At 41.6% G+C, this 20,314-nt stretch overlaps 1 protein-coding gene across 1 annotated transcript in view; it reads left to right on the top strand.

The window, feature by feature from the left end:
- Positions 1-2,424: 2,424 nt before the first annotated feature.
- The window catches only part of CLSPN (claspin), a 33,762-nt gene continuing 15,872 nt past the window's right edge, over positions 2,425-20,314 (top strand). Inside the window, exons 1-14 of the mRNA XM_018576556.1 lie at positions 2,425-2,479; positions 5,340-5,469; positions 6,836-7,285; positions 9,445-9,584; positions 9,715-9,789; positions 10,273-10,345; positions 10,432-10,540; positions 10,660-11,195; positions 12,407-12,598; positions 12,683-12,906; positions 13,810-13,949; positions 16,772-16,833; positions 16,948-17,144; positions 17,386-17,549. Coding sequence (XP_018432058.1) covers positions 2,456-2,479; positions 5,340-5,469; positions 6,836-7,285; positions 9,445-9,584; positions 9,715-9,789; positions 10,273-10,345; positions 10,432-10,540; positions 10,660-11,195; positions 12,407-12,598; positions 12,683-12,906; positions 13,810-13,949; positions 16,772-16,833; positions 16,948-17,144; positions 17,386-17,549 — 2,516 coding nt within the window. The 5' untranslated portion in view covers positions 2,425-2,455. The remainder of the gene's footprint in view (positions 2,480-5,339; positions 5,470-6,835; positions 7,286-9,444; positions 9,585-9,714; positions 9,790-10,272; positions 10,346-10,431; positions 10,541-10,659; positions 11,196-12,406; positions 12,599-12,682; positions 12,907-13,809; positions 13,950-16,771; positions 16,834-16,947; positions 17,145-17,385; positions 17,550-20,314) is intronic.

Genomic DNA, 20,314 nt, shown 5'->3' with positions numbered 1-20,314 from the left:
ATTAACTCATATGGATAAATCAGGAGCTCACATAATCATGGGGAAGTAGTATATCATTGAAGGTTGTATCCTATGGTCGAGTGAACTTGAATGCGCGTCGCGCTTTAGCTGCACTTCTTCAGGAAGAGGGAAGAGAGTGGAGGTCCCTTGTAGTAGAGACAAGAAGACATTGCTTACTGAGTAATCAAATAGCAAGAACAATAAGGAAAACATGGTAACATATTAAGGATACACAACCAATTGCTGATATTGTAATGAACCCTATTACAAGCGACACCAAAATCTCCAAAAATACTGCGGCAAATGTCATTGCTAAACCAAAACTTACAAACCATATGTCATAAAAGATACATGCTACACAACTACCGTGTTTCCCAGAAAATAAGACACTGGCTTATATTGTTTTTGGCTAAAAAAAACACACTAGGTCTTATTTTCGGGGTAGGTCTTTTTTTAATGTTTAACAATCAAAAGTTAATGCAAATCCAAATTAAATGATCCAAAATGGCGTAGCACGCTTTCACTATCTGTAGCGCTGGCTCCTGTCACAGGCGGAGTGATACCAAATGCACTCCGTCTGTGACAGGAGCCGGCGCTACAGAGGAAACATCGGCTTATGCGGCTCTGCTTCCTGCGCTGCAGCCTCGCTTCCTCTAGCGCCGGCTTCGTTGGCACCGCTGATTCTCTCTAGCGGCTCTTCAAGTTCCCCCTTATGGCACCACCGGCCCTGGGAATGATCACAACTAGGTCTTATTTTCGGGGTAGGTCTTATATTTTAGCAATTCCCAAAAATGGTACTAGGTCTTAATTTCGGGGTAGGTCTTATTTTCAGGGAAACAGGGTATGTAACGCATCGGAGTTGTATGTTCTCTATGCACAGGGAGCTGTTTTGCTCCTGATGGGCTCTGAACTTGACCAATTACTGTTTACCACCACATCACGAAGAGTACTGGATTTTGATTGGCTGTTCTCGATCCTTAATCTCCCTTCACACAGTGGGCTAGCTGTGGCTCTGATGAAGGGGGCATGGCCCCGGAAACGCGTCAGCCTGAGCTTACAGCGGCTGCTCTTTGTGACAGTAGTGTCCGGCGGCTGCTGTTGCGGCTATACCAGAAAGTGAATGACCATAGAACGGTTTTCAGTGGAGACACTGCAATTATAGAGGACTGTTCAAAGCGCTGTACATGGTACCTTCGTAAGTACATTGAGTACTTTCTATTTACATTTGAATAATTGATATTACACTTAGAGGTGGCATATCAATGTTGTTTGTATTCCCTGATCCCAGCGAGGAGCAGCCCCCAATGGTTACCATCTGACATATTTGACATATCTGTACAGAAGCTGGATAATTTGTACAGAACATCAGCATGTGCTGCCCCCACCCCCTCCGGCTTCCCCGGGCTCCGCTGTCCCCCGTGCGTGGCCCAGGACTGGCACGGCAGGTCTCCCCACAACGATCGGAGAAAGATTCAGCAGCTACCAGCCGCTGATCTCTCCTCCGATCACTGGATCCGGAAGTGATGTGTATTACATCACTTCCAGTGTCACTGTTTCATCAGATTCTTTGGGGACCCTAGGTGACATTTGGGGTCTGAAAGACCACACTATCTGCTATATCATAGGGGACTTGTTAGCCTCCTATGTGATAGCAATAAGGTTAGTGTAAAAAATAAAAATATGTTTTAAAAAAACTAAAAAAGTAACATATAAGAAAAATAAGTCCCCTGTGCCCCAGTGCACGCACATACATACGTGTTACACATGTTACATATCGCAACAAACGTAGGAGTGAGAGCAATAATTCTAGGGCCATCAATGACTGTTAGCACTAAACTGATGAGTAGTAAAAGCTTTCAAAGTGTCCCCTATGGGAAATTTTGGGTATTGAAATGTTTTGCAGCTTCATGGGCGAGCACAATTATAAGGCTTGACATGTTATGTATCTATTTACAGCTTTGTAGCTTTGGGCTGGTGCATGGGACATACAGCAATTGGTTGTGCCAGAAGAGGGGGTGGGGGTTGTCAGTTGCAGTTTGCCCAGGCTTAGGCGAAGTGGGTTCACCCCAAGCACCCTCACATCATTATTTAGCATTGTCTTGCTGTGTAACATCATTGATGAATGTCCTCCCTTATATCTTGAGGCACGTGGAATGTGTTTAAATGGAAAGTTTATTTCCTAATGAATGCATTGGAATCATCCTCAGGGCAAAGACTGATATGTGTGGTACTGGTTCTGGATCTTCAACCACAGGAAATACATCACACATCTTTCCGGAGGTGTCATTGAACCGCACATACGTGTGTTGTGAAGCGAGTTTTGAAACGCACCTATACCCGCCCCCTGGAGTTTCTGTGATTGGCGGATTATCCGTTGGCCCCGCCCCTCTCACAGAGCGCCAATTCTGAGGCAGCTGCTGTGTGTATTGGCGGGAGCTGTCACCGGGCGAACACTATGGCTGCCGTATCCGAGCCTGAGGTACGTGGTTCTCTTATGGTATTTGTTATTGTGTATATTTAATCTGTCACACCGGCTGTTCGTATTCGAGAAAGTCTGTGAATGGCTGTGTCCGTCCTGGGCTGCATGGGGCAGAGTGTGTGGTCCGTCTTTGTTGCTGCTCTGTACTCCGTGGATATTAAGTCTGTCGCCGTGTGTGTGTAATGGCTGGTGGGCAGCACGGGTCAATATATACTGTGATATAAAAAAAAAATGATCGAGTTTGTATTTCAAAGCAGAGCCGGTTCATGACTAGATTTGTGATGTGCAAAAAACGTTTTAGATGTAATAGTTGTTGCTGAATGTTTTGATTATGCAGATGATTAAATATTGTTTATGCAGTTTACAGTGTTCTCCATTATGGAGCAATGATACAAATCTGTCAAGGGCGGGGAGGTGTGTTGAGCCTCTGTTATTTGTCTTGGTTTTTGTCCTACAACATACCTAACAAGACCTAGAAATAAGGTTACATTAGACCACTCCTAAGACAAATAAAGGTGCTGCCATTGATCACCTCCTTCTGAAAATATGTTTCTTGGCTCTTTTGAATAACTCCAGCTACCCTAATCCAGGGGTGTGCAAACCCTGGCAATCCAGCTCTGGTGGAACTACAAATCCCATGAGGCATTGCAAGGTTCTCAGCCACAGGCATGACTCTCAGAAACCTATGCATGATGGGATTGGTAGTTTCACCACATCTGGAAGGCTGGAGCTTGCCCACCCCTGCCCCTTATACAATATTTACTGCTTATTTTGTTCATTGGCTATCAAGTATATGTAAACAAGGTTGAACTAAAGCAGCTGCTAATTAAATATCCACACCATAGTAAGTACAGGGATGTGGATATTAAAAAAACAAAAGAACTAAAGCGGGTGCCCAATCTAATTCGCTGAAAGGGGGGGGGGGTCACATTTGAGTGGGTACTTCCATTTTACCCAGGAAAGTGAACTTACCCTTTGAGGCAGTGGTTCTCAACCTGTGTAACCTCAGGACCCACATTTGACCTTGTTCATTAAGTCATGACCCAAGTCGCACTGCACTGGAATTCACGGCATTGCGGTACCGTACGTTACGGTGCGGACGATCTAACTGTGGGTGGGAGGTGCGTTTGGGGTGCCATTCAAATGAACGGCAATGCAACACAACTCCCACACCAGAATTCACAGTAGGTGAGATTTTGCGTGGTAATTGTAAGCAATGCATGTATGAACGGAGCTCCCTTGCGGCCATAGTCCCATCTCGAGCTGACACTCGGCGTCGGGCAGCATATTCTAAATGGCTGCTTGGTGTGAGAACTGAAAGTGCTGCGCTGAGGAGGCTGAGGAGCCACTCGCCTAGAAAAGTGTAAGCCATGCGGTGACCCACTGAACACAGGGCCGCAACCCACATTTTTGGTCACGACCCACCTGTTGAGAACCAAGGCTTTAATGCACATTGTGTGTGTTAGAGAGTGCTGTTGTCTGGCTACTACAATATGGTACACCAATTCCAAAAAAAAACAGAATAGATTTTTATTAAGCAAAATGGAATCGGGGACACATATATGAAATTACATTTTTTTGGGGCAAAATATGTTAAGGGTTCCTTCACACCATTTGCAGTGTTTTTTCTGAACACGTGAACTCAGTCCATTCTTTTTGATAGGGCGGCAGATGCACCTCTGTGCACCTAAGATCAGGCCTGGCCCTTTTTTGGCAATGCAGCACATCACATCACAACACATGTTGCAGTGCATGTCCATCGTCTTAATGTGTTAAGCTGCCTTTACTTAACATGCGCCTGCTGCAGAGCTAATTCTTGCCTTAGCCTGCGGTCTGGTGGCAGCCAGCATTGTGATCTGTTCTTCAGTGCTGGAATGTGGACTGGTGCTCTTACCAGCAGCCTCGTCACCGTAGCCAATGATCTTGCACTGTATATGATCATGTTAGTGAGAGGGGTGGTGGTTAGTTGGCAACAATAGGGGCTTCAATGGACTACTAGTCACAAGTGGAACTGAGGGCCAGAAGAAGTGCTTTGAGGAACTAGTCATTACAAGTGGAACAAGTGGGGGGTGGGGGGGCTGAGCACAGAACCATGGAATATGTTGAGTATTAGGCTCCGTGCTTACAGGAATTAAAATTCAAGCTGCTTTTGGAGCTCATTTCTCCTTGCTTTCTCCATGTAAACGCATGTAATGATTTGCTATAGCTGAATGCACACCTAGATGTTTAGCAATATGTAGGTGCATTTAGTCTAGCTGTGTTTTTAACAAACAAGAATATGCTTGTGTCCTCGGACCATTTATCTTGGTTTTACATGGCTAAACCTGCCTTAACCCAGGAACATCTTAATACAGGAAATAGTGATCTGGGAAGCAATGAAGTTTATATTTCCCAGATAACTTCTCCTGTGTTTAATGCAAGAGGCCCATGTGCATGGGACCTTAATGTGTTATCCACCTCCTAGAATATCATATGGGCTAGATCCTCTGGACCACATGCACATGGAGCTAATAGCTCAGTGTCTGCATCCAGGGGTGATCATCTATCCCTCTACCATTACATGCAGATAGCCATGAACAGATGTTGGCACTGTCAGCCTGTCATTCAATTGCATAGGCAGAGTGACCACAGCTGTAAGGACTTGCCTGTGATACCTGCAGCGAGAAAATGCAGTTATTAGCCCCATGTACATGTAGCTGTGTGTGTGTGTTTCATTTTTGCACTTCCTATAGTTAAGCATATACAAGTACATACCTATAAATTATAGTTAAATAATTTTGTCGCTGCCAATACACAATCAGAAAACATTTGTAATTGGTACCAATAGAGATTAATAGGCTTTAACATTTTTATTTTAAAGATACTTCTGAATGTGCAAAATCACTCTGAACTGAAGGCCTTGGACAGTGATTCAGATAGTGGTCAAGGCAGCTGTGAAATGAATTCTCCAAAACACCAACTGGAAAGAATGGATTTTGTGCAGAATGAAGGTATTTTACTGTGACCCATTATTAATCTGTATTACATTTTTCTTTTTAGAAGGAACACATTACAATTTCCTAAACAATGAGGAGGTGCGGCGCACAGCGTGCGGAGCTGTGAACAGGGCCAACTGATCGGAAGCCGATTAATCGATTATTGAAAAAGTTGACAACTTTTTCAATAATCGATTATGTCGATTAGTTGTTGCAGCCCTACAAATGGGGCTTGTTTCCTTTACAGTCTAGACTCCTTAATAAATGACATCCTTGTCTCTATGTCTCTCATCTAGATATTCTATGATACTTTCTAAGTTATTTTTAGGACCCTGTGCCTGATAACGAGAGCTCAAAGATTGGCACCGTAAAATATATCCAGTTAGCCAACTAAGTATTTTCTTGTCTTTTCACTTCCTGCTACTATCTAGGCTGACACAGTTCATGACTTTGGAGCTAGACAAAAAGATGATCTACTTTCATGTTTAGGCTTCTGTTTGCTGATTTGACAGTGAATTGAATCAGCAGTGTGATGGCGCTGGTTCATCATCCAAAGAGCAAGCTTAAGGTGGAATGATAATACCGTGTTTCCCCGAAAATAAGACCTAGCGCTATCTTCGGGGATTTCTGTAATATAAGACCTACCCCGAAAATAAGACCTAGTTTGGGGTAGGTCTTTTATTACAGGCATCCCTGAAGATAGCGCTAGGTCTTATCTTCGGGGTAGCTGCACATGTAATTAAATGTTACATGTGAAGACCGGCCGCAGCTCCCTCGCCCGCCCACCTACCCGCACGCCCACCTATCTGTTGCTCTCTGGATGGCATCAGAGCAGAGAGGCAGCTCCCTCCCGCCGCCCCCACGCATGCCTGCCCCCTCGCCCGCCCACCTATCTATCTGTTTTTCCTTGGAATGGATCAGAGTGGAGAGGCAGCTCCCTCCCGCCCCCCTGCCAGACACGCCCCCTGCCTGCACACATGCCCGCCCACCTGTTCGTGGCTCCCTGGACGGCAGAGCGGACAGCTGCAGCCAGGTAAGACATCCCCTGAAAATAAGACCTAGTGTCTTTTTTCGTGAAAAATAAATAAATAAGACACTGCCTTATTTTCGGGGAAACACGGTAGCAGTTGCAGAGCTGAACGGAAAATAAGGATGTCACCTGTCTGACTGTGCATTGTAGCAGAGCTATACAAGTCACAGTGCTGTCCTTTGTCAAGTTAAAATGATTCCGTATGTGTGTTCAAATGTGTTCCTGGTTGTTTGCCTCAAGTTCTGCTTTCAGATTTTATTTAATGTTCATTTTTACACATAATTTAATACTATATTGTATTCAGAATGAGAATTAAACACAAAAGTGAATCATTGTTCTTAACATCTTTAGATTCAGATGATGAAATCTTGGTACTTAAGAAAACAAAGAGCAAGAAGATAATTGAAGACAGTGATTCTGAGGTAGAAAGTAGCACCATTGCTGCTAGAGATGAGCTTGACCCTGAAAGTGACGAGGACAAAGAGAACAAAACTGTAGAGAAGGTAAAGCCTCGTAGAATACTAACAGCATTGGTTGACAGTGATGATAATGAAGATAGCGAAAGAGATCTCGCTGCTGATTCCGACAAGCTGAACAATATTGTGGGAAACACTAAGGACAGTCCACAAAAAGAGTTCTTGAACAAGAAGCAGAAGAGAAGCCATATGTCTAAAAAACAGACTGGCTTAGAAGAAAAACGGAAAGGTAAATCAGAACGAAGAAGAGAGAAAGATGACAAGAAATTAAAAGCCGTTGAAAAGCTTAAGGAAGGCAAAACAAAAAGGTCAAAGGTAAGTTTAGGTAGACCACCAACCAAGCACTTACGGAAGTATTCTTGTTTAAGACCAGTATGCACCAACTCACTTTAATTTAAAAATATGTAAGGCACCAGAAGCAGTGTTGATGTAGTATTATAGTTTGGTTGGGTTTTGTCCAGCATATTTTTTAACTTAATGGGGCACCTCAAGTTGAATTGGTTTTATAAGCAATTCATCTGTTTGATGGATTCTTTGTCATAGCAAAATGTGCAGTTTGAGTTCCTTTTTAATTTGTAAACCTATGTAAGCATTACCATGCTGCATTTACAGTATTCTCTTTCCAGAAGAAAGAAAGCAAGAGAGGTTAAAAACTGATCTGTACTATTAATCTCTTGTATTTCCCATTCACTTAGTAGGGATGATTGTTCAACTGTGAGAAGTTTTACTGGTAGTAGCTTAGGTGGCAAAGGACTGCTGGGGTGACCTTGACTATAGGCAGCTTTCATTCACAGTAAGCAAAAGGCTGCATCCATCTCTCCGGTAGCAGGTGCTTAAGAAAATGATCTACCTCACTACCCTAGGCAGTCCAATACATTTCATGCTTTATTTCATGGTTTCTAGCCTTACGCATTTTAAGTGACCTGTGCCAGAAACCATGTGCATGTGTCATTGATGAAAAATGATGCCTCCTTTGAATCTGGAAAACAAGAGTTCATCTTTTATTGAGACAATTCGTTGGCCAAGAATATTGTTATGAAAGTAGCAGTAGAATTAAAATAGACCAAATGAAGGAATTTGCAAAAATAAAATCAATCTCTTATCGAAACCAATTCTGTGCTTTCCCTGCTTCGATTGTTCAAGCTGTGCCTATAATTAACAAATTAATAGTGTGTGCTGGTGAGGAGATTCAGAATGTTTTGTAAGCATGTTCCTTAGTCCACTATTACAACCTAATTTGATGACATTACAGTTGCTGCTGTGCAATCTCCCTTTAAGGGACAGATACATCCACGTAAAGGGAAGTATCTGACTTAGTAAAAGCTGAGAGGCATCTTAAAGCAGAACTCCTGGGATATTTTTATTAACCCTTGCAGTGGGGCTACCCCTGCACTTCAAAGGTTAAGTGCTCATTTGTGTTTAGGTGCTAAAATAACAGTTATACTCGCCTGAAGCTCCAAGCTGGCCAGCTGTCACAGCGCTCTCTCCAGCCTATCTCCTCCCTCGCTGCATTGGAATCTTCTTCGGCCTCCTCACATCTATACTGTGTGTATAGACGTAATGATTTATGAGACCTTACACCGCAGCAGAGGAGGAGAAGAGAGGTTTGAAGGACCGGTATAAGAAGCCGCTGATTAGTAAGACAAAACAAACTCCTGGAGTGCTTTTTTAAAATTGTGACACGTTGCCCCATGCCATGAGAACTAGGAATGCGCCACTTTGTGCTTCTTGTTGTGTATGGTCTCTTTATGACTAACGTGAGGTCATTTGCTGTTTGTCTGTAACAATTCAAAGAATCAATAGCTTAGAATGTAAAGGTGCCTATAAGAATGCAAAATGTTTTATTTTTTGCTTGTTTAATGTAGAAGCAAAAGTGAATTCAATATTCCTCCGTGGCCCTGCATAGTTTTAAACAAATTGCAGTGTGAATAACTTTTTGATCTTAGCTTTGTTTTCCATACGGTCATTTGATTGCAAATTTCCTGCTCCTCCCTGCAATTTGGTGGCTTTGTCCATCGGCGTCCACTGCTCCAGATATTGTTAGAGGGGGAGAGACTCCATCAGCTGCACCAGAAGGAGAGAAATCGGAGATTTGCAGTTATATGACTGAATGGGGAAAATGGCTAAAAAAGGTATTTACACCGCCATTTGTAATTTAATGGTAGCAGGGCCCTTGGGAGAAGACAGGAGGGAAGATTTATTTTGTTGTTTTGTTAGTAAGCCTTTCCTTCTACCTTAAGTAAAACATTGGATTTGTTGTGAAATGGCTTGGGCACACAAATCTCTGCAGAAGGTTGTAAGTTGTCTATTCATGTCTATTCTAGTGATAGTTAATTTTGAACTCTACAAAGAACCTGTAATTTTGCTGTTAATGTGTACAATAATAGGTTAGGTTCTTAAGTGAGTGATATGAGACCAGAAGTTTTTATATTGCACTTTTTTCTCATACTGATCTTGTACTTTTGTTTCAGGTGCAGCCTGAAGAAGGGCCATTGCTTAATGACAGTGGTTGCCTTTTAGCAGATGGAGATTTATTTGATAAGGAGGATGAAAGTGATAATGAAGAGGAGGAGTCCCTAGAAGCTATTCGTGCCAGCTTAAAAAACAAATTTAAGTCTGGACAGGTATGTATTGTAAACATTCAGTTCATTTTAGTCATTGTATATATTTATTTTGTAGCACTAAAATCTCTGAACTGTAATATTAGTGTAAGCTATGTGGTCCAACTTTTTTTTCCCCCCCCTCTTTCCTAAGGCCCAGTCATTTGATGAGGAAGATGTAGTATATGATGAGTCTGAAGGTTTTACGGATAAGTTTGAGAAGAAAAAGGTTTGTATTTATGCCTGCATGTGTGAAGCTTTAAAAAAGGTTTATAGATATTTGAAGTTTCATAATTGCTATAATCGCCTCTTCTGCCGCCTTTTGTCGGAATTCTCTCCAATAATTCCTACCCCCTCTTCCACTTACTTACATTGAAGGGCCTATCTACATAGAAACTGCAAACTGGTTTAGGTTTGCTGCTTCATGGTTTGTCTATTTTCCAAATGAACTTACTAGGATTTTATACAGTAGCCATGTAGAAGGCAAAGGTCACATATACAAAGTCAGAAATGACTGCTTCCAATATTAGTTTTTTATATACATATATAGCACTTTTATTTTGTGTAGAGTGATCCAGTGCTTGTTATAAATTGATTTAATCATTTAAGTATTTTAGTGGGAAAGCTGCATGCTTCACTAGCAGTTGTTCAGTAACTGCTTTAATTTGCTCAGCCGTTTAAGGATCTGACAGTAGTGTGTTTTATATTGTAGGAGAGAAAAGCCGCACGTATGAGCAAGGAAGCCATAAAGCACATGCACAGTGAAACACAGAGACTCTTGAGAGGTGAGCCACACTATATTTAAAAAAGACATTCTAACACTCGGCTAGTAGATGTATGTTTTATGTATGAACTATAAATTGTCTTTCAGAGTCAGCTGTGTCTCTGCCATACCACTTACCAGAACCCAAAACTATTCATGACTTTTTCAAGCGTCGTTCAAGACCAGTTTGTCAAGGGAATGCCATGCAACTTATTAAGTAAGGCTTGTGTGTAGGACCAATGTAAAGCAGTTATTTTGTTGAGTTGATCATATTTCCAGTAACGTTTACTGAAAATTTGGGTTGATTTTATATTTAACATTTTTTTTGTTAAATAGGTCCTCAAAGTATCAGCCGTGTAGCACAGACGACAAGGTTGGATCGAATTCCACCGAGCCAGTTGAAAATAGTTTTCCAGTAGAGGAAATTACACCACAACCAGATGTTCCCCTCCAGGACCCCCAAGTATCCCAAGAATCTGCTTTAGACAAGCTATTGGTTGAGCCGAAGATAAATACAGAATTCCATCTGACAGAAAACAAAGCAATTGATATCTGCAATTCAGGAAATACAACAGAACATGTGTGCAAAGATGTTTCAAGTCAGCCAATTTTCAGTTCAGAAAATGAGGAGTCTGATAAAGTGACAAATGATGTTCTACAGAATGTTCCTGTACCAGAGGTTGAGAGTACTACATGTGAACAAAGTAAAGTCACCGAAAATACCTGCACAAATGAACTATCGACTCAGGTGAAACCCAAATTATCAAAAGTGGAAAGACTGCGTGCTCTTGGAATTGATCTATCTGTTAAACCTCTTCTCAGGCCAGATGATGGAATATTTGTCAATTTAGATGAGCCAAAGCAAAATAAAGGTATTTGTCAACATGCGGTATCATTTCATTGCCATGTTTTTACATGTATACTTGATGCAGACTTTAAGTAATAAGTATTAGATAGTAAAGGAAAATGCCACCTCCAAATGCTGAATTTCGATTTTAGTAGTGTTATTGTGTATGTCGTTTTAATATAGTTTTTTTTCAAAGTGTATTGAGCATATTGATCTGTCTATTGAAGTAAAACTATGCCTCCCATAATACATTTTCTGCAGTACTTAATTATATGTGCATCTGCACTCAATTTTCTCTTAGTTTCCTTGCAAAAGTCCCACAAATGCCTTTTTTTGACCCTGCCAGTGAAGTGCACTTAATGCAGCTTTTGGTGATGGTGTGGCAAAAAAGCTGCACTGCTCCTGAATTTAGAGCACTGTTGCCACTCTCTTGTTTGCTGTGCCTGCTTGTACTACACTGTGATGAAAAAAATGTTGCCGGGAGCATTGATATTCTCATTGTCACTGCTGAAACCCTTCTGTTGTGAGCTGCAGTGTTTGGGAGAGGTCGCCCACCTCTCATGCATTTCACTCAATTAAGCTTGGTTGTAGAGTAGTCTACTAATGCTCTACGACTAAGCCCAATTGGGTGAAACATGTGAGAAGTTAGCAGCCAACAGGCAGGGATCATAAGTTTGGAGCTGACTGGATTTTACAAAAAAAGAAGCGCTGGGTAAAGATTGGCAGTGTGCGGCTTTTTTTGTATTGGATTTAGGACTTCTTTAGACATTTATACAGGAGCCTTTAGTTGTACTTTAACAGGGCAGCAGTAGCTCTGTACTTTACTGTTGCAGAAAGAGCGGTTGTGTCCCTCCATAAAGTCTTTCAGACCACTGGATTAGGGTTGTGTGTGTGATCTGAGATCCTGATAGATTTGTATTCTCAGCACAACAATAAATGAGCGATCTTAATCCCTGAGGTACCAGGTTGGCACATGCTACGTGCTGGCTGAAGGTGTGCTTTTTAAATTTATATGCAATATATCACACTGACCAAAATCAAAAGCATTTTTATACTTTTGCATATAGCTTTTATATATCAAGAAATCATATTTTTTAATGATCAGAAGCAAGAACATGTAGTGCAAGTCATAATTAAGGTTTATGTTAGGGTTATTAGCCACTTGACTGCAAAAGGTTTGTCTGAATAGAGCGGAGAATGCCTTTTAAATTCTTTGTGCTTATATTTTTCTCCCAGAACTCGAAGCCCTGAAGGAGAGATTCCTCAAGCATAGCATGCCCAAAGTGAAAGCAGCAGGTGAAAAAAAGGTTAACCTTCATATTGTTCGCAAAGAGAGAACAGCGGATGGTAAAGAAGAGCTGAAAATAGATGTTGTTCCAGTCACTATAGATAGTGAAAACCAGGAGGAAAAAAATAATGCTAAGCCAGGTAATTTAATAAAATGGCATATCATGTTTGGTGTGGCCAAAATGATAGCTTGCTTTTAAGTACTTGTTCTCTTGGAATATTTAGGTGAAAAGCTGCAAGTGCTGAAAGCAAAATTGCAGGAGGCCATGAAGCTGCGTCGTGATGAAGAACGTCTAAAGCGTCAGGCCCTGTATAAGCTGGACAATGAAGATATGGATGAAGAGGAGGAAGAGGAAGAGGAAATGACAGATGAGTCGGAAGAAGAGGGTTATGACAAGGATGGAAATGAGGAAGAAGAAATGGAAATTGAAAAGGAGGGCAATGCTGAGGTAATACTGAAATTAGGAATTTGCTATTTATTTATACTTTAATTATTGCTATTTTCACCCATCTTATTGGTTTTAGATTAAGGGAAGTTAACGTGTTTTAAGTAGTGGATGGTTTAAGCCAGAAGTTGTCCTTAGTGTTAACACATTGTAAATCCTAATCTAGTTTCCGCAAGCTCGCTTAAAGTGACATGCATTTTGGGCTGAAGACTAAGAAAGCGGGTTTTTAAAAGCAGAGGACCTGTAGACTGAAATTGTGATATTTGTGCAATTGTTTATCAGACGTATATTTTCAGTAAACAAATTTACTAATTGTAGTGAAAAGATGCAGAATGTAGTCCCAAATGTTTATGAATAATGTAAAAGATGAAGTCATATCGAAATGTCGCATCAAAATTGCATGCAGCTGCAAAAAATATTGATGCCCATAAATTCTCCACCAGTGACACTTTAAAAATCTTTACAGATTACCAGTTTAGAGATAACTGTAAATGATAGCTCTAGAATTTTTTTTTTTTTTGCACTCTGGTGTGAGCAACAGTACCCCATAATATGCAATAAATATGTACTGCATCATCTACGAAAAATATACATTGAGAGGAATTTATCACAACTGGAGCACTTGCCCATGACAACTAATCATTTTCTAGCCTTTATTTTGAAAGCTTAAATTAACAAACTGACGAGAGAAGCGGATTGGTCACTATGGGCAACTGCTCCAGATATGTCTGCTTCAGTTTTGATACATTCCCCCCATTGTATCCTAATATATTTTCTGTGTTATGTTCTAAACTAAATCCAGATTATTTTTTAAGTATATATTTCCTCTGACATGTGGCACTTAATTGCAGAGAAGGATGTTGGAGTATTTACTGAGCTTTTTTTTTTTCTTTATGAACACTAAAGGATCTCCTTGGAGAAGATGATGGAAATGAGGAAGATGAGGCTAAAGATGGATTACAGAACAGTAGTATACCAGATAGAAGAATCCCTATGGCTACAGAGTCTTCCTTGATGTTATTTAAAGACAATTCAACAAAGATTGAGTAAGATATCCTTTAATGAAATTTGAAATGCATAAACTATACTTTGTGGGTCTTGTAAATGTATTATTTACATTCTGTTCAGTGCAACACCGCGTGCTCCAGCACTTAGACAGAGAACGAGAATAACGATATGACTTTTTTTATGGATCCTCACCATACAGTTCATTTAGTCTTGTGGTTTATGAATTGCCAAAGCTATCTGTTTGACAGAAGATTCCTTGTATGGACTGTCTAGGATAATGCATTTGCTCTGGAACAGAGTTGGTTTCCTACCCAAGTAAGCAAAAGTATAATTTGGGGGTGAACAAATAATAATTCTGCCCTCTAGACCATTATTTATGTTGCTTACTTTGCTTTGTTTAACTTTAGAATGATACAAAGTGCTTTCCCAAACCAGTCAGTTAAAAAGCCTTCATTTTAAAATTGAGTTTTATGTAGAGTGCACACAAGTAATACTACAGAACATCAATGTGCAAGTGGATGCTGTTATCTGTGCCTCAGAATCGTCTGCTTGGCCTGAGGTCTACCCTTACCCTACAGATCGCGGACAATAAAGCCTGTTTATCCCATCTCCTGTCTGACTCTGTCCAGAATGTAGCAGGTCTTGAGTCTATATCCTGGACCAAAAAAAAAATCTCTATTAAATCTCTTACAATGGATGCTTCACTTTTATGTTTAAAGTTTTAGCTTCCTGCAGAATCAACTGGTCGCCCTGATATCCTATTCAAGGGTGGCTTCTTTCCCTTGCAGGGTCCTACCGAGCAACCCTTGTGTGCGCTAGTAATGTGTCTTCACAAACATACAAGAAAAGCAGGGCAAGCCACTACCCTGCTCCCCGCTTCTCCCTCTTCCCTAATCCAAGTTAGTAGATGGAGGGCTGCTGGAGTTTACACTGTCCGTTGTGAGCTTGTACTGGATAGAAAGTTCCGGGAAGTCAAGCAGCGAGAGTTGAAGCCAACTGCTCTGAAACATGAGGACTAAGTTATATAGTATTTGAGGTTGAATAAAGACACAGGTCCATAGAGTTCAACCTTTGTGTGCAAGTGTGCGTAGTGCATGCCGTGTATATGAGTCCCTGTGTGGTCTTAGGCTTTAAGAGTACCTGTACCCCTGTATGTTACGGTCTCAGCAAAAATGTAACAAAAATACTTTGCTGGGCAATGTGAATTTGTTTGATCTGGATTCATTTTAAAAAAAAGTTTGTTTTTAATACTGTTTTATGCAGTTTTTCATATCTGTTTTACTGTCCTTTGTGGTTGGAGATGCTCTTACTGTAGTGTACTATTGGAAACTGCATTAATACAAATGATCTTAACCCCTTCATGACTGAGGCCTTTTTTCCATTTTTTGCACCCATGTTATATTCCACATTTTAGGCCTGAAAATTACTTAAAATCCCCCAACATTATATATTTTCTGAATGCTAAGACCCTATAGAAAAAAATGGTGGTAGTTGCACATTTTTATGTAGCGCAATATTAGCGCAACTCCTTATTAAACCCCAAAATTTAGTGACAAATTGAATTAAATGCCCCAGAACACAATAAAATACCCATTTTTTTAATGAATATAAAAGATTAGGTTACACCGAGTAAAACGATACCCAACATGCCCAGTTTACAAATTGCGTCCGTCCGTGAAACGACTAATAACTGCAGCACCCCAAAAAGTCCATAGAAGACGATTTAAAAGCCCCCACAGGTCATTAATTTAGAGATACCCCAAAATACTGACCCTAGAATGATTGCTCTCACTCCGGCGTGCGCAGCGATACCCAACATGTGTAGCGCGTTCATCGTTTTCATACGTAGGCGCACCCGACGCATGTTTACGTGGCGACGCGCGTGCTCGCGGGGGACTTTAAAAATGTTTTTTATTATTATTAGATTAGACTTTTTTTTTTTTTTTTTTAAACTTTGACTGCTATCTCATGGGGTGGCTTACAAGCCCCCCCATGTGATAGCAGATGGTGGTGACAGGTACTCTTTAAGGTGATGCTTTCTGGTCCAAAAGACCCCGAGTGTCACCTTTACACTGGAAATAAGCTATTGAAGTGCAGATCGCACTTCAATAGCTTATAGCTGGGCTGCAGGAGCCCAGAACTGACAGCCCTGGGACCGGAAGTGATGCAATCTGCATCGCTCCCGGTCCCATAGAACGGGGAGGGGATCGATGAACGGAAGTTCGTCGACCTCCTCCCCGCGGACACCAAGGACGCCGGGCCCGTAGGAGGGGCAACAGAGCCCGGGAAGCACGGGGGGGTGTCCGGCAGGGGGGGGCACCACTGTTCCAAGCTCACTCCTGTGATGGACTATTATCACACATTTAGTTTACTAATTTGTATTGTGTAGTCCATCACAGGAGTGAGCTTGGAGCGGCCATTACTATACAGCACACACAGGGACCATGGGCAACAAAAGTAGTCACCCTCCAGAAGGAAGGACCATGTCAGCACCAGTTCAGAGATGATTTGAGGATTGGCAGCTGAGTGATACACAAATAAGATCAATTTTTGTTACGTTATGGTACTTGAATGTATTTTTAAGATTTAACTCCTGCGTTTACAGTCACTTTAATTTTTGAAGAGTCCAATTTATGCAGTAATTACAACTTGACACTGATATCAGTGTTGGCCGAAAAGTCTCCTTTCTGACTGTTTTACTATTTGGGGACCTAGATAAAAAACATAACAAAAGCTATGATATATTGAAAAACAAATTTTGTATTATTGCATTGTTATTCTTTCAAGGATTAGACTGTAAGCTAAGCACTGTGTTTGGACATTTAAAAATGTTATAATGCAGATTTATTCTGTTACACAGTGACTTCATTCCTGATAAGATTGACCATGTGGACAGTGGATGTAAGGAAAATGACAAGCTAGGTAAATATGCTTGTACCTTGCAGATATGCTTGTAACTATAGATCTTTAATAACATAAGCAGGAGATACATATTTATCCTTTTTAACTTTAATTTTTTTTAAACCTTCTTTACAGCAGATGAAGATGATTTTCACCTGCCTTTGACAAAGGACAGCAGTCATAATAGCAGCTTTGAATTGATTGGTTCTATGATCCCTTCTTATCAGCCATTTAGCAAGGCTAGCAGAGGATCCCTGCACACTAGTATCGGTGACTTCCGTTCCCCTTCTCCTGTTAATTTCAAAACAAACTTCATCAGCTCTGCATCTAAGGTAAAATGTTATTCATTGTTATCTTTCACACTGCAAATGTATAAATATATTGTTTTATTAAAGCAGAGAAATACTGCTTTATTAAAGCTACATGTTTTTATGCATTTGCATACTAAAGTAGTAATATAGATACAATTATTATAATTTTATTTTTTTTGTCACACATTTTATTTTTCTGTTCTTAACTCAGATAAATTATATTATACAGTGTGCCATTAATTATATTTTACCTGTCTTCTAGAGTTCTGGTAAGATATCTGAACCATCTCTACCTGTGGAAGACTCCCAGGATCTGTACAATGCTTCACCGGAGCCTAAAGCCTCTTATCTCAGTGCTGGTGCAGATTCACATTTTCGGTTCTCTTTGGAGTATGACACACAAAGTCAACTACTTGATGCTGATGGGTAAGATAAGAGAGCTATTTCTTAAAATTATCTACTTATTCAGGCGATAGCTTCATGGGGGTAGGAGCTGTTTCCACTGCCTGGAGACAGCAGACCAAGTTTATTTGGGTGCAAATTTCTTACTGCTTAGAAACACTTTACTTTCTTGTCCATTGAGGAACATGGGAAGACTTGTACTGTTGGGTTTTACCAGGTTTGCCACCTACAGGAGGATTGGAGGCAAACAATAAATTGTAGGCCAGCTCAGGATAATCCCTCCTACCCCCCTGCATGCCTCGGACTTTTTATTTTTTTTTCTTTGCTATCATCCTAGGAGGATGGTTGCCTTTTTTTTTTTTTCCAGCTCTGTTGAGAAAAGTCTTACGTTTTCTTGCTGGCTTTTTTTCCCTTGACTAGCTCCCTCCCTCCCTTCAGCCAAGATTGTTGCTTACCCTGGTCTCTGAGGCTTTGCCTTGTACCTGGAGCTACATTATCTTCACCTTGTGCATCATGTATCGTTCAAGATACATGGGGATAGTTCTGATGTTCTGGGTGCCTCCAGCCCACACTCCACGAAAGGTTTTTGTGTTGCTTGCCTTGTGTCCCATGCAGTATCTGACACTGATGGCCTGCCTGGAATTGTGCCCTTTGCTAGAGTCTCTGCCATCTTATGAGTCTTTCCTAAATCCATCAGACATTGCCTCCTCTGCTGTATCCAGGGAGGATTTGACTGCAGTTATGCAGAATTTTATGGGCTAGATAACTGTAATGTTTGCAGATTCTGACCGTAGAGGTCATAAGCATGCTTCCCGTATCATCATCTACAAAATCTCTGTATAATCTGCCTGTGGCCTCTGAGCCTTAGGTCACAGATACTCCCCAGTCCTTGATGGATGAGCATGTCTCTGAAGAGTCTCTGCCATTACTCCCAAACTGAAAGAGATTATTTCGGTTCTTTTTGATGCAGTAGGCACCACCTTTAAAACTTTGGGATCCACCAGTGCCGACTCCAGTCTAGGCTCCCTTAGGGCCCCTAAGAATGGCAAGACCTTTCCGGTGCACCCACTGTTCTAAGTCTTCTTTTAAGGAGACTGGAAAAATTCTGATGGGATGTTTGTACCTCCCAAGCTCCTTCTTTTGGTCTGGCAGTATCCCAGCTTAAAAAAGCATCTACCATCCCAGTGGAGGATACACCTATCTTTAACCACTTGAAGTCCGCGGTGTTAAAGGAGAACTATGGGGTTAAGGCTTTTCCCCATAGTTCTCCTTAGGGTAACGGGAGGACATAAACTAGCGTCCTCCCGTCACCCTAGGCTCAGTATACCGCGAGCTGTAGCTCGCGGTATACTGAGACGCCGCAGTATACCGCGAGCAGCTGCTCGCGGTATACTGAGACGCCGCAACTGAAACGGATCCTGACAATTGTGCCGGGTTCCGCCCAGCTGCTTGACTGACAGCTGGCTCTGCCTATCTAAAGGCAGAGCCAGCTGTACCCACCCCCGTCCGTTCCGCCAGTCAGCGCTGGCGGGGAGGGGGGAATCCAGCCCCTCCCCTGTCACGGCAGAGAGCCGTGACCAGGATCGAAAGTCGGCTCCCGATCTACTGAGCCGACCTGTGACAGGCTCATTGTCACAGGTCGGCTTAAACCCTCTTCCCATCCAGGCCATTTTTCAGTATTTAGCGCTGTGGTACTTTGACCGACGTTTATTCCGTCATGCAACGCTGTACTGAACTGGTTTTTATACAATTTTTTTGGGGACAGATAGAGCTTTCTTTTGGTGGTATTTAATCACCACTGGGATTTTTATTTTTTACTATATTAAGGAAAAATTACCGAAACCCCCCCCCCAAAAAACTGTTTCCCCTAAATTAAATAAAACATTTATTACCCAATTTTTGGGTAAAATATAAAAGGGGGTCACGTCGGGTAAAAAGACACCAAACATGTCAAGCCTTAAAATTGCGTGCATGTGCGAAACCTCAAAAAATTACAATACCCACATGCGAGTCCGTCGTCCGTCTGTTTGTTCACAACGGGCGGACGGCAAGAGGTTAAAGACATCCTTACAAACGGCTTGAGGCCCTTTCAAGAGCTCTGTTCTCCCTGGCAGTTCCTACATTGCATCCTATCATGACCTTGACATTCAACTGTCAGACCCTGATTACCTGTGCACGGCTATCAGGAGGGTTTGATCACTATAGTGGTCGATCGCTGGTCATAAAGCATCTGGAACTTGTGTTTACAGCCTTGAGCAACAGCAAAGATGGATTGTTCTCCCTCCATCTGTCCTTAGAGATCTTGTTTAAGTGAACATGAGGACTCTTCCTTGTTTAGCCAAAGTGTTGGGCTATGGAGCCTGCAGGCAAGAATTGTTTGCTCTGCATGATCTTTGAGGGACAATACCTCATCAGAGCTGCCCTTAATGGCCTCTATCAAGGATGCCATCAGGGCAAGAGTACTCTTCTATCTCGGCAACAGAAACCTAAGGGTCAGTCTAGAAAGATTTGTCCCTCTTTGGAGGCCAAGAAAAGTAAATTTGGTTTATCCATGACCTTTAGCTCCAAGTTCAAACACAAGCCTTACACTCTGGCCTCTAAACCCTCTGACAAGTTTTCTTTAGCATGCGGATATTTGGGTGCGGGAGGTGATTTCTAGGGGCAACAAGCTAGAGGTTGTCTTCCAGCCTGCTCCCTGTTTACTTCATTACTTCCTACCTGCCTCTGTTACTGACAGATTAACAGATCTCTATGCAGCTCGGGCAGGTATTCTGGAGCAGATTGTCTTT

This window comes from Nanorana parkeri, unplaced genomic scaffold (assembly GCF_000935625.1).
Source record: "Nanorana parkeri isolate BGI_ZX_2015 unplaced genomic scaffold, ASM93562v1 scaffold70, whole genome shotgun sequence".
Taxonomy (NCBI): Eukaryota; Metazoa; Chordata; class Amphibia; order Anura; family Dicroglossidae; genus Nanorana; species Nanorana parkeri.
The sequence above is the reverse complement of the archived record's forward strand: the minus strand, read 5'-3'. Positions and strand labels throughout refer to the sequence as shown.